The sequence below is a fragment of the Notolepis coatsorum genome, assembly GCF_963971535.1.
Source record: "Notolepis coatsorum genome assembly, chromosome: 7".
NCBI lineage: Eukaryota > Metazoa > Chordata > Actinopteri > Aulopiformes > Paralepididae > Notolepis > Notolepis coatsorum.
In genome coordinates, this window is record NC_140171.1 from 176,557,962 (window position 1) to 176,571,014 (window position 13,053).

The window sequence follows — 13,053 nt, forward strand, 5'->3', positions numbered from 1 at the left end:
CTGTAAAATAACAGTGTTTCTCTGCTGAACTTTGAGTTCTGTCACTTAATTGAAGGAGTTTGATTGTAATAATTATGGGAAAACCTGTAAAATAACAGTGTTTCACTGCTGAACTTTAAGTTCTGTCACTTTATTGAAGGAGTTTGATCGTAATAAGTTCAAGTCAAGTCAAGAGTTTTAATTGTCACGGCATACAGGTATACAATGAAATGCGGGTGGTCTTGCCCGCAACGATGTGCAATACAGTGGTACAACATATAATAGAATCAAAAATGAAAGAACAACATTGTGCAGTAAACAGGTAACAGGTAACATGGAGTGACATCTCGGTATCTGTACATAGTTATTTACAGAGCATATGGGACATGCTAGTTAGCTTTGGTAGTGCAATACACTGTTCCTGTTATTCTAATTTAAAGTGTCCTTTCCTTTGGCCATAAGTGTGCGTGTGTGCGACATGAGTGTGTGCCCGCTCATGTTAAAGTGTTAAGTGGCTGCTCGTGTGTGAGCGTGCACAGCGTGCGTGTCGTGTGTGTGTTCATGTGTGCTTGTGTGTGGATAGTTCAATGTTCTGAGCACTCAATGTTCATTGTTCATGGCTCTGATGGCCTGGGGGAAGAAGCTGAGCCTAAGCCGCTCTGTCCTAGTAGCTGGGGTTCGCAGGCGTCTGCCTGACCTCAGCAGCTGAAACAGGCTGTTATTGGGGTGGTGAGGGTCTTTCATTATCCTGCAGGCTCTGGATTTGCACCTCTTGTTGTATAGAACCTGCAGGGGGGGTAGTGCAATACCCGTGGTACGCTCGGCTGAGCGCACCACTCTCTGTAGGGCCTTCTTGTCCTGTGCCGTGCTGTTTCCATACCAGGCAGTGATGTTTCCGGTCAGGATGCTCTCTACAGCTCCTGAGTAGAAGGACTGGAGTATCTTCCCCGATACTCTGAACTTCCTTAACTGTCTCAGGTGGTAGAGGCGCTGTTTCGCCTTCTTTACTACTGTGTCTATGTGTGTTGACCATGTCAGGTCCTCTGAGATGTGGACCCCCAGGTACTTAAAGCTGCTCACCCTGTCCACGGTAGCCCCTGACCGACCTTTCCATCACAGTCGAGAATGCAGCTGTGACCGCGTCCCCGACCGCCAAGAACCTTGGTGTTGTCCTCGACGACCAGTTGAACTTCTCTGCTCACATCGCAGCGACAACCAGAACCTGCCGATTCCTCCTGAGCAACGTCAGAAGGATACGCCCCTTCCTGACAAAAGAAGCCACCCAACTCCTCGTCCAATCAACAGTCATCTCCCGCCTCGACTACTGCAACGCACTGCTCGCTGGCCTCCCGGCCACTGCCACTAAGCCTCTTCAACTCATTCAGAACGCAGCGGCCCGCCTGATCTCAAACCTACCGAAGTCGGCCCATGTCACCCCACTTCTTAGGGACCTGCACTGGCTCCCCATTGCTGCACGAATCCGCTTCAAGGCCCTCGACCTAGCATACCGTGCGGCAAAGGGAACTGCTCCCGCCTACCTCCGGTCAATGGTCTCTAACTACACACCCTCAAGACCCCTACGCTCTGCATCTTCTGGCCGCCTCAGACCTACTCCTATCCAAGCTCCGGGAGGGTCATCAAAGAGAAGTCGCCTATTCTCAGTCCTTGCCCCACAATGGTGGAATGAACTACCCACCCCAGTTAGGACAGCCGAAACACGTCCAATCTTTCGCCGTCGACTAAAGACGCACTTCTTCAACCATTATCTGAATAAAAAAAAAAAAAAAAAAAAAAAAAAATCTAACCCTAACTAACCATACTGTCATGCACTTGTCCTAATAAACTAACCTACACTGTAGCACTCAACACTTTGATGAACATTGTTACTCAGCTGATAGAGTTGTGCTCTTCCTGATGGCTTGTCGTACAGAACTTGTAAGTCGCTTTGGATAAAAGCGTCAGCTAAATGACTAAATGTAAATGTAAATGTAGCCCCGTTAATCATCAGTGGTGTGTGCGTCTCCTGCTGTCCTCTCCTATAATCCACGATCAGCTCCTTGGTTTTACCAATGTTCAGGAGCAGGCTGTTGTCCTGGCACCAGCGTTCCAGTACCTCAACCTCCTCCCGGTAGGCCTTCTCGTCGTTGTCCGAGATCAGCCCCACCACCACCGTGTCGTCTGCGAACTTCACTATGGAGTTGGAGCTGAACTTGGCCACACAATCGTGTGTGTAGAGTGAGTACAGCAGGGGGCTCAGAACACAGCCCTGGGGGGCCCCTATGTTGAGCGTGATGGATGAGGAGGTGCAGTTGCCTGCTCTTACCACCTGGGGTCTGCCCGTCAGGAAGTCCAGGACCCACTGGCAGAGGTCATAGTTCAAGCCCAGGTCCCTGAGCTTGGCTATGAGTTTGGAGGGGACTATGGTATTGAATGCTGAGCTGTAGTCGATGAACAGCATTCTCACATAGTTCCCCTGCCTCTTGTCCAGGTGTGATGCTGCTGTGTGCAGCACATGGGCTATGGCGTCCTCCGTGGACCTGTTGGGGCGATATGCAAATTGCAGGGGGTCCAGGTTGATGGGGAGGGAGGAACAGATGTAGCCCTTCACTAGCTTCTCAAAGCACTTCATGGCTATGGAGGTGAGGGCTACAGGGCGGTAGTCGTTGAGGCAAGCGGGCGTAGATTTTTTGGGTACAGGGATGATGGTGGACTTCTTCAGACACATTCTGCCTCACATTCACAGAGTTCCATTCACACCTGGGAGCTGCCCAGTACAACCACAGCCTGACACTGTTGGCCACTGAGCAACTCCACTGGAGCAGTTGGGGGTTTAGTGCCTTGCTCAAGGGCACTTCAGCGGTTGGTGTTGAGGGTATGGGAGAGAGTTATATGGGAGAGAGTTATAGAAACATTAGGGGTGTAACGGTACACAAAATCCACGGTTCGGTACGTACCTCGGTTTTGAAGTCACGGTTCGGTATTATTTTCGGTACAGTGGGGGTGGGGGGGGGGGGGGGGGGGGATACAAAAAAAATTGCTTTTCATTTATCTATTTATTTAACTGTATTAAACAATATAAAACGAATTGGCCATAATTGATTGAGCAAACTAATGCTTACTGCTGTAACCTACTAATAACACTTAAGTAAATCTGAAGATTATTATATAGCAGATGCCTTGGAGGATAAGTCGTGGACAACTGTAGATCATCTGAGCTCCACTGTGTTTAAATTCAAATCTTCTGCCATTGTTATTTAACCCTTGTGTCTGAAAACTAAAGTATTATACTCTTATTAGGGGACATAATTGAAAAACTCCATAAAAAGATTATGTTGAAATAATTTCCCACTTTCTTTTCCATAAATATTTTATTCAACTTCAGCCCTGATCATAACCATTTTTTATATTTTTTTTGTAATGAAATACTCCCACTTTTCTGAAAAGAGTTGTTAAATATGACAAAAAAACAATATGTGGTCGTTATGATCGGGCTGAAGTTGAATAAACAATTTATGAAAGAGAGTAAAAAAAAATACAAGATAATTAAAAGATTATGCCACATATTATATTGGCTACAAACATAATCACTGCAAAGTTATCAAACAAATAAGAATCTGATCAGACACAAGGGTTAAGTTGTTGTTCCCTTTCTAATTTCCTCAAAAACATCTAGTCTAGTTAATGTGATCAATATTATTTGACAATTGATGCTTTTTGTTGGACATTTCAGTCAGTGAGCTCATACTTTGAGCTCATAAATTTATAGTTAAAATGATTGAGACAACGCAATCTTGTCTTCGTTGTGCATGAATGCGTGTGCGCTCACCACACACGATACGTGTGTCACTATTCTGGCAGTGGCTATATATAGTATTGTTAATGAAATGTCTGTTATAAGGTCTGTTATCTAATGTTTGTGTAAAAGGTTAACTGGTCACTGTGGAAGTATGATGAGACCCTCTTGAGAGAAAAATATAAATTTTTATATTAAAGCCATGTTGTCATTTTTGTTCACACATTTTTGGAAATATGGTCATATAAGAATTTTGAACAACAATAGTGTGTTTAACAGCAGGAAAAAAACATGTAATGTTATGATGTATACATATCAGCAGCAATATTTTAATGTAAAATGTACATTAATCAGTATTGATTCCTTAACTTTACAAGTTACAAGTAGATGTACAAGTTACAAATGTACAAGTAGATTACCATTTAGATTATGGTTGAATAAACATTGATGTCTAACATTGATTCAATATAAAATCAACTAAAATGTGCATGTAGATTACCATTTAGATGATGGTTGAATCAACATCAGTTGATCATCAGTATCAGTTATGGTTGACACCTAACGTTGATTCAACATGTAAGTCATAGACAACGATTTGTATAATTTCGATGTCAGGCTTCAACATAGATTCAATATTTCTGCCTAACCCTATTTCAACGTTGATTCACTAATTTTTTGCTATCTGGGTGGTTACATTAATTGTTTATCTGGTTGCCAATGATGCTACAAAGCAGATTTGTGTGAAAAAGGAATTAGTGGACTGTCCCATATAGATGCCTGTCCCAAATAGGCAGGGTGAGTTCAGTGATTGAAGCATATTATAATAATATTATTAATTAATAAAATAATTGCTATAGTGGTTTTCTCAAACTCAAAATTGCTTTACACCAAGGATGGTGGAAGGAAGTATCCAACGATGTTCATTGCTAAGCATAATAATAACAATAATAATGATGAATAATACAAAATAACAGAATAATGAAGATTATGTAACAATGTAACATCTGCCAAAGTTCACAGTGAAACATAAAGTCAAAATATGCATCGCTCTTGATAAATAATAGGGCCTCCAATCAAAATCTTAGAATAAAATAATATTGCAAATGTCTTCAAATGTCCACTGCATTTGTGGACTGTCCAAACTTTATTTGTTTAGTCATGTAAATGCAACTTCATTATGACAAAATATTTGCTGTCTCCTTGGCCTTCCCTCATCCAGCTGTGTCTGTAAAATATAAATATATCTAAGCAGGAAAATAAGAAAAGGCTTTTCCCAGACTATCCCAAAGATTGAAACTGTCCATTGAGATCACATTCCTATTTCCAGCTAGTTTCCCATAAATGAGCATTTTCAATGAAATCTGAAATTAAAACATTGTTCACATCCAGTGCGTGTATAATATCTACACTGCTCAAAATGCTTTCATATCATCATCAACATTTATTTAAGTCTTGGGGGGGGGGGGGGGGACGATTGCAGGTGGGCCCTCATTCTCAATGTTGCAGCGATTACAAGATAGGCAATGATTAAACATAAATAAATATGCTTAAAACAATAGAATTAGGCAACAATAAAAACATTAAAAAAAACTGAAATACAAGCAAAACACAGATTAAAAAAAGAAGATCTGTTAAAACAGTTACACAATGAACTAGGGAGGTTTGAGATCATGGCCCCAAGGTCAGAGAAGCGTTCCAGGAAGTTGGTGCACTAAAGAGAAACGCTGACTCTCCAAGTATGGTTGTCAATATTCCAATCAATGTTCAGACTGTGCTCGGAGACCTTATAAGCCTCGAGAGCATCTGAACCGGTTAGACAGGCTAACAAATTCTAATCTAGCATCATTGTAAGTAATATCCAATTGTTCTCACACAATGTACAGGTCACTTTCACACCTATAGTTTGGTAGACTTGGGCCATGTCCACACTAAAACCAGTTTGGTCTGTTTCGTTTTCATTTAAAAAAGGTTTTCCGTAAACACGAAATCGTTTTAAAAGAACTAGTGCGTCCTAATGAGAACACTGAACCGCTGAAACGCTGCCGCAAAGAAACACCAACAGCAGAGAAGAAGAATGGAGCATGCTAGCTATGCTAGCTGTCTGGCTAGTGGCTACAGCTTTATTTACTAAATTATGGAGGCTTTTTAATCGTCAAGGTAAGAGAGGATTTGTCATGATCAACTGAAGGGGTATGCTATGGAACAGTTTGCCGCAAAAAGCCTGATCAGGCTCAATAGCTTCTGCACCACGAACGCAACTACTTGTTGTTCTGATGTTGGCTGAGAGTTTGCCCATGCGGGGTAAGGGAGAGGTGGGCCAAAGCGCCATCGGTTCAGGAGAAGCCGCGTATCGCTTGTAAAGATGGTGGCGCAATGGGGGGGGGGGGGGGGGCGTCTCCAGGCGTCTTCAGAATTGCGCACTCTGGAAGCTGGTATCAAAAAGTACCATCTTCAGGCTGCCAGAACGCAGTTCCGTGTGGCAGAACGATGCAAGCGATCAAATACTTTGCCTAAAACGACCAAATCGTTTTAGTGTGGACATGGCCTTGGTGTGATTTAGGGGTGATGAAGTTGCAATATTGTTTTGGTCTGGTTAGCTTTCACACGACCTTGTCAAGCACACCAGACATTCTAAACAAAGCCATGTGATCACGCAGGTCAGCTTTTTATTGGACATAATCCCATACCATAAATAATAATAATATATTGTACAATTAAATTAATTAATAATGACTTAAGATAGAAGCTGAAGGTTATCTGAGTTGTGAAACATCACAAAGTAATTAAACAGGATTAATTTTAATCATGCCTGCAGCGCAATGGCAAGCAAAACAATAAGAGGAGCGCCAGGAGGTAGCCAAGACTAACTAGTAACAAAGAGTAACTAGTAACAAAGAGAGTAACTAGTAACAAAGAGTAACTAGTAACAAAGAGAGTAACTAGTAACAAAGAGGAACTAGTAACTAGTAACAAAGAATAACTAGTAACAAAGAGTAACTAGTAACAAAGGAAATAAAGAAAGGAATATTTGTCAAGTTCAAATGCTTTCTTTCAAGTAATTGTTCAGTATTTCATGGAGGAAGGAGGGAAGGGATGAATACATTTTTACTGAAGCAATTTTTTTTTATCCACTTTTTTCTCCTTTTTCTATTTTGCTCCCATCCCAATTTAGCCGTGCCAATTCTCCCCTCCCCTGTCTTGAACGTTGCTTGCATATGCCCCCCACTGGTCGGCTGTAGGGAGGATAGAAGCCTTGCATCACATGTCCCCTCCGGTACACGAGGAGGCAGCCTGTCACATCTTTTCACCTGCCAGCGCGGACTCTCAGTGGCGAGGAGTAACGTGTGGGAGGCTCACGCTGCCCCCGCCATTTTCCAGTCTCTGCTGTGCAGGCGTCCCCCAACCGACCTGTAGGAGTCGCTGTCCACAACGTCCAGATTACCACCCATCGACTTCCACCCTCTAACTCTGCCAATTGAGTCAGTATGACGGCCGGCCCAAGCCGGAGGCAACGCCGACAGCCGGAGTCGAACCTTTCAGCTTTCAACAGTACTTTCTTTCAAATATCAAATTAAAAGATTGCTCTGCTGCATAAATAACATTTAAGGAACAGTACTAAGGTATAATACATTCATCTCATTGTTCTCACACAGTTAACAGGAATAGGCACTATCCACCAATTAAAATGTTAAAATGTAATGCTCTTCTCCAGAGTCAGACAAAAAGATAGATACCATGGAACTTATTTGCATATGTACTGGGAATGTACCCCAGTGGCAACATTTTGGGAGATGGTTGCTTCCAACCTCTCCGAAATATTTGAGACCAATGTACCTCATGCACCTGTTACACTCATGTTGAATGACATACTGTATCCAATCTGGGCTCAACAGTAATCAAGAAACGAGCATTACTGGCAGGGCTTACAGCTGCTAAAAAGCTGGTGGCAATGCGTTGAAAGCCCCCCCATTCTCTCTCTCGTAGGGCATGGATACTAATGTACCTAGACATAGTCTATAGTATATCTGTGTGTGCTAAGCTAGGCTAGCTTGCAGCTGGATAGCTTTCTGCGGAACACACAGAGAGGAAATTGGTGTCTATCTTCTTGTCTGGCTTTGGAGGAGACGCTAAGGTAATTTCCCATAATGTTGGCGTGTTCCTTTAAAAGACATGTAAACTTTAGTAAAAAAAATAGACTCTTAGGCTGCTTCTCATTCACTTTTGTTCCCTTGTTGAAGTCAACTAACTTTGAACCTTTTCCAGCGAGGGAACGGTTATGACCATGCACTTCTTCAGCTCTGGCCTGTGTCGTTGTGCTGGTGAGATTAGGGTTCATAGTTCGACTGAGGTCAAGAGCAAGTTCAGGATGCAAAATCCCAGTGTTATTGGTCCGCCCAAGGCTACGGCTGCATTGGTCCGTTGTGTCTGTCTCGTCTACGTCTGTTTGCATTTCATTCTCAATGAGGAGAATCCATTCGTTGGATAGGGTTGACTCTGTGTCCGTCTTCGCCAGATTTGTGTCCGTTTTGAAGGACAGAAAAGTTTTGAAAATGTTACCATCCGCAAAGCTGTTGTTTCTGCAAAGGCACAATTATGTTTGATAAAAAGAAGAAAAAAAAAACAAGGGAGAGTAATACCTTCCGTAAAAAAAGAAATCCTAAAACACAGTCTCAGAACTCCAACATTTCAGGTCAGGGTCATGTATTCGGTGCCACATGACGTATATATCAGGCGGCAAGAACCTATGTACCAATATCATTTCTCTGTAATAACAAGGATCGTAGGGGTCTTGTGTACGTGAGGGGATGTGCAGTCCTGCGGTCTTGACACCCATGTGGGAAACAGGCCCGAGTCCCGCCTTAGCCAGACACATCCCCATGTAGACGTCATCGATGGGTAGAATCCTGATGGACGCAGACATTTTGTATATGAGCATGGCTGTATAGCCTGAGAGGAGGAAGCCCCCACCACCGCAATAAGGGGGGTATGAGTTGGACTCTTGTACCTGAACTGGGATATAGTACTTGCTCCCCGGCTCTCGGATAGGTCCCACGTACTGAATCAGGTGCCCAGTGAAGAGGTGCTTGCTGCCGTCATTGTCCTTGAGGCTCTGAAGGTACTCCACCATGTTGTCCGTGTTGGCGAAGATGTCATCGTCTCCGTTGAGGAGGAAACGGGCCTGGGGACAGTTCCTCTCCATCCACTCCAGGAAGAGCATCTGCTTCAGGGTGAGGTTGTAGAAGGAGTCTTGGAAGTCCCACTGCAGGATGTCGTTGTGCTCACGGTGCTCCAGTTCCAGGAGCCTGTTCAGTCTCTGCTTCTCGAATCCCGTGCTTGTCGTTCCCGAGATGAAGATCCTCCGGATCCACACGTTGTTGTGTAATCGCTCCTCGGCCCAGGTTTTTCGTAGGACTTCTCGCCGGTCGTAGTTCCAGGGGGAGCTCTTGATGACCAACAGGAGGAAGACGTCTCCGGAGTTGTCCACTCCTCCGCATTTGCCAGGGACGTCTAGCAGCATGGGGAAATGGCGACAATGACAATAGTAGAGGAAGTCTTGGATGTGACCAGGGAGAGCGGAGAAACCAGAGACATTGGCTGCAGACAGGTTTTGCTGACAAGTTGGCCATGAGAAGGCAAAGGAGCTGTCATTGTTTGGAGAACTCCTCTGATCGGTTGCCTCTCTTTTATTGGCCTGTATATGGAGGGTCACGTCGTCATGGAAATCATCTTTCCTCAGAAGGACAACCAAGCATAGAAGTCCAATCAGCATCAGAGCCGTTGCCTCAAGTTTGCATTTAAATCTTCTTCTCATCCTTGTTGCTCTGCAATGACAAACCAGAACAACGTTTTCATATCAGCCGTCTACATTTAAATGTTCTTCTCATCCTTGTTGCTCTGCAATGACAAACCAGAACAACGTTTTCATATCAGCAGTCTACATTTAGAAATTATGTTGTAACTTTTAACATTTGTTATATATTTGATTACATGCATTGTCATATTAGGCCGTAAGGTGCAGGCATCGTTTCATCCCGTTCCCACCTCGGCGGACTACTAAATTTTCACTCTGGGTGAAAGATATATTGGTGTAGATTTAGGAATAAAAAGTCCTCCATTTACAATCCTGCCCGTTTTGCGCAATCCGAATTTTAAAGTCGGGACTAGATCTTTCCTCGCGAACGGATACTTGGTCACCACAGAGTTTTATTTGACGTAATTGGTGCGAGTTCGGTCACGTATCTTGCGCTCGACCAATAGCAGCTCTCTTTGTTGCGAGGATACAGGCGACGTCCGTTCAGAAAGAACGTGTACAAGATTTTACACAGACACGGTGGGATAGATATAGAAACTGCGTCGAACGGTGGCTTAACCTACCAGGCCAGAATCATACCATTGTGGAGATATACAAACATTGTTTAGAGATCAATTTGTGTCATAAATGTCATGATATATATCTGTATATCTGTATGTCGTGTATGTCATAAATGTCATGATGAACTTGTGCTGTTCAAGTTGGTCATGAGCAGTAAAACTCCTGTTTTTATACATAATCAGATTGTTTTTAGTAATACTGTGCACGAGCATTACACTAGAGTTGAACACTGAACTCTCCACGCACAAGCACACATGAGCACACACACAACACACACACTGTACACGCTCACACACTCAGGGCCGCCTCAGGGGGTGTGCGAGCAGTGCGGTCGCACAGGGCCTCGCGGGAAGGGGGGCCTCGCAAAAAAAAAAAAAAAAAAAATATATATATATTTTTTTTTATTTATTATTATTTTATTTTTATTTTTTTTTGCGATGCCCCCCTTCCCGCGAGGCCCTTTTTCATCACATACCTAAAATCTAGTTTCGCTTATATGCTTATATATTTCACATTAGACACGTTTGTAGAATGTGTCTGACTTGTTCCTGGGTCTGCACCTGGGTCACTATTGGAGCTCTGCAGCAGGCATTGGTTTCAACAAAGGGAGTGGTTACTATCATAGTACGCCGCCGGAAACTTAAACGAAGAAGAAGAAGAAGAATCAGCTGCGTTTGAATATTTCGCACGTGCAGCTTTTGACTATTATGCTTAGTTATGCCAGCCAAGGTCGGTCATTATCAGTCGGTCAGTCACCAAGGAACGTTGACGAAAGGCGGGACAAATGGCCGGAGCCTTGTCATGATGCAGTCGGGATATAGGCCATGGCCCATGATGATGTCGGCTAGTAGCTAGCTTAGCTAAAGGCTATCTAGCGTTAGCTAACCTGCAGCCAAGGATGAAGAGGGTCGTTTGGCAGATGAACTTCGTCAACTCCACGCGGTTGTCTCCATCCTCTTGGACGTTTGGTGAGTTTTTAACCTATTCTATTAACTCTATTCTATTCCCGCCGTGGACATCGCTCTCTCTCTCTCTCTCTCTCACTCTCTGGAGCTAAACTGGCCGACTAGCTAATAGTACTACTAGTAGCTAACGGTGTGTGCCTGGTGTCAGCACCTGGCTGTATGTAGCCGCATAGCTTGCTTCTGCGTTAGCTAATGGTTAGCGATAGCCTGGTTGAGCTAACTGTTAGCCAGTTAGCTGTTTAGCTTCGACGTTAACTGCCGGCTGCGCTCGGCTGGGAACGTTCGTTTGATGCTATCAGTTAGCCTTGAGTTAGCTGTTAGCTTGTGCTACGACCATTGACATTAGCCGTGAGAATAGCAGGGGGTTCTGGCACTCTGACTACGACATCATCTTTGACAGAAGATGTAGTCGGGCCTGCACCATGACAAGGCTCTGGCAGCAGCTTATTTTTGTCCCGACAGCGAGAGGCCTTTCGTCAACGTGGAGACCTGTGTTACGGCCTTTCGCCCTGCGTTCCTTGGTGCAGGTAAGATTAATGAAAATGTCATGACATTACCCCACTCTTCCTTCCTTCCCCTCCCGAATGTTTTGTTTTCCAGGCAAAACATATGCTACTTCACAACATTTGGAGATACGACATGTGCTGTGTGTGAATGTCTTGGTCGTTTGTGTAGCTTGGGTAGCGTTGGGCCGTTGGCCAAAGCTGTGTGTGTCACAGTACCTGGCTAGCCTATTTAGCTGATGTCGGCCATTGGCTCCTTGCTGCTTTGGTTTCTCTGGTATAGACCCTCTTCTCTTTGGATTTAAGTGTTGATCTTTGTCCTTTTGGATCTCTCATACATGCTCTCTCTCTAACACACACACACATGCTCTCTCTCTCTCTCTCTCTCTCTCTCTCTCTCTCTCTCTCTCTCTCTCATACATGCTCTCTCTCTAACACACATGCTCTCTCTCTCTCTTTCTAACACACACAGTCTGCCTATGGCGGCCTTTCTCGATGGCTAGGCTGTGCTCGCTGAGTCTGTATAGTCAAGGATCTTCAGTCACAGTGCTCGGGTATTCTGCCACTGTGTACTCTCTGTTTAGGGCCAAATAGCATTTCAATTTCTTTCCAATGTGTCTCTCTCTCTCTCTCTCTCTCTCTCTCTCTCTTGGATTTAAGTGTTGATCTTTGTCCTTTTGGATCTCTCATACATGCTCTCTCTCTAACACACACACACATGCTCTCTCTCTCTCTCTCTCTCATACATGCTCTCTCTCTAACACACATGCTCTCTCTCTCTCTCTCTCTCTTTCTAACACACACAGTCTGCCTATGGCGGCCTTTCTCGATGGCTAGGCTGTGCTCGCTGAGTCTGTATAGTCAAGGATCTTCAGTCACAGTGCTCAGGTATTCTGCCACTGTGTACTCTCTGTTTAGGGCCAAATAGCATTTCAATTTCTTTCCAATGTGTCTCTCTCTCTCTCTCTCTCTCTCTCTGTACACTGTATATTGACTGTAGAACGGGAGCTCTCTCTCGCTCTCTCTTTTGCTATATGTTGACTGTATCATGCCCCGCCTCGGGCAGCGCTATTATTTAAGAATATGTTGACTGAGGCGGTTAGGTGGTCGAGCGGAGATTGCGTTCGTCACCAGCCCCGGAGCTGTGAGCTTGGTTCGCCTGTTCGAATCCAGCTCACAGCTCCGGGGTTGTCACCAGCTTGGCTGGCCGTCTGCACTGATACAATTGGCTGTATCAGAGGGTGGGAGAAGCTGGCGGGGTGGGTCCGGGTCGTTGTAAACAGCGACTCCTACAGTTCGGTCGGGGCGCCTGCTAAGCGCGGATTGGACGTGAGGGGGATAGTGTGGTCCTCCCACACGCTACGCCCTCTCAATGAGAATCCGCGCTGCCAGGTGAAAAGAAGCGGTGATTGGCTGTTCTCCTGTGAGACAAGACAAGAT

General features: G+C 44.5%; 1 protein-coding gene across 1 annotated transcript; it reads right to left on the minus strand.

The window, feature by feature from the left end:
• Positions 1-8,429: 8,429 nt before the first annotated feature.
• LOC311231849 (N-acetyllactosaminide beta-1,3-N-acetylglucosaminyltransferase 3-like) lies at positions 8,430-9,578 on the minus strand (the record flags this gene model as incomplete). The annotated part of the gene is made up of 1 exon (XM_084318470.1): positions 8,430-9,578. The coding sequence occupies exon 1, from the start codon at positions 9,540-9,542 to the stop codon at positions 8,430-8,432; it is 1,113 nt and encodes a 370-aa protein (XP_084174596.1). The 5' UTR covers positions 9,543-9,578.
• Between the last annotated feature and the right edge of the window lie 3,475 nt (positions 9,579-13,053).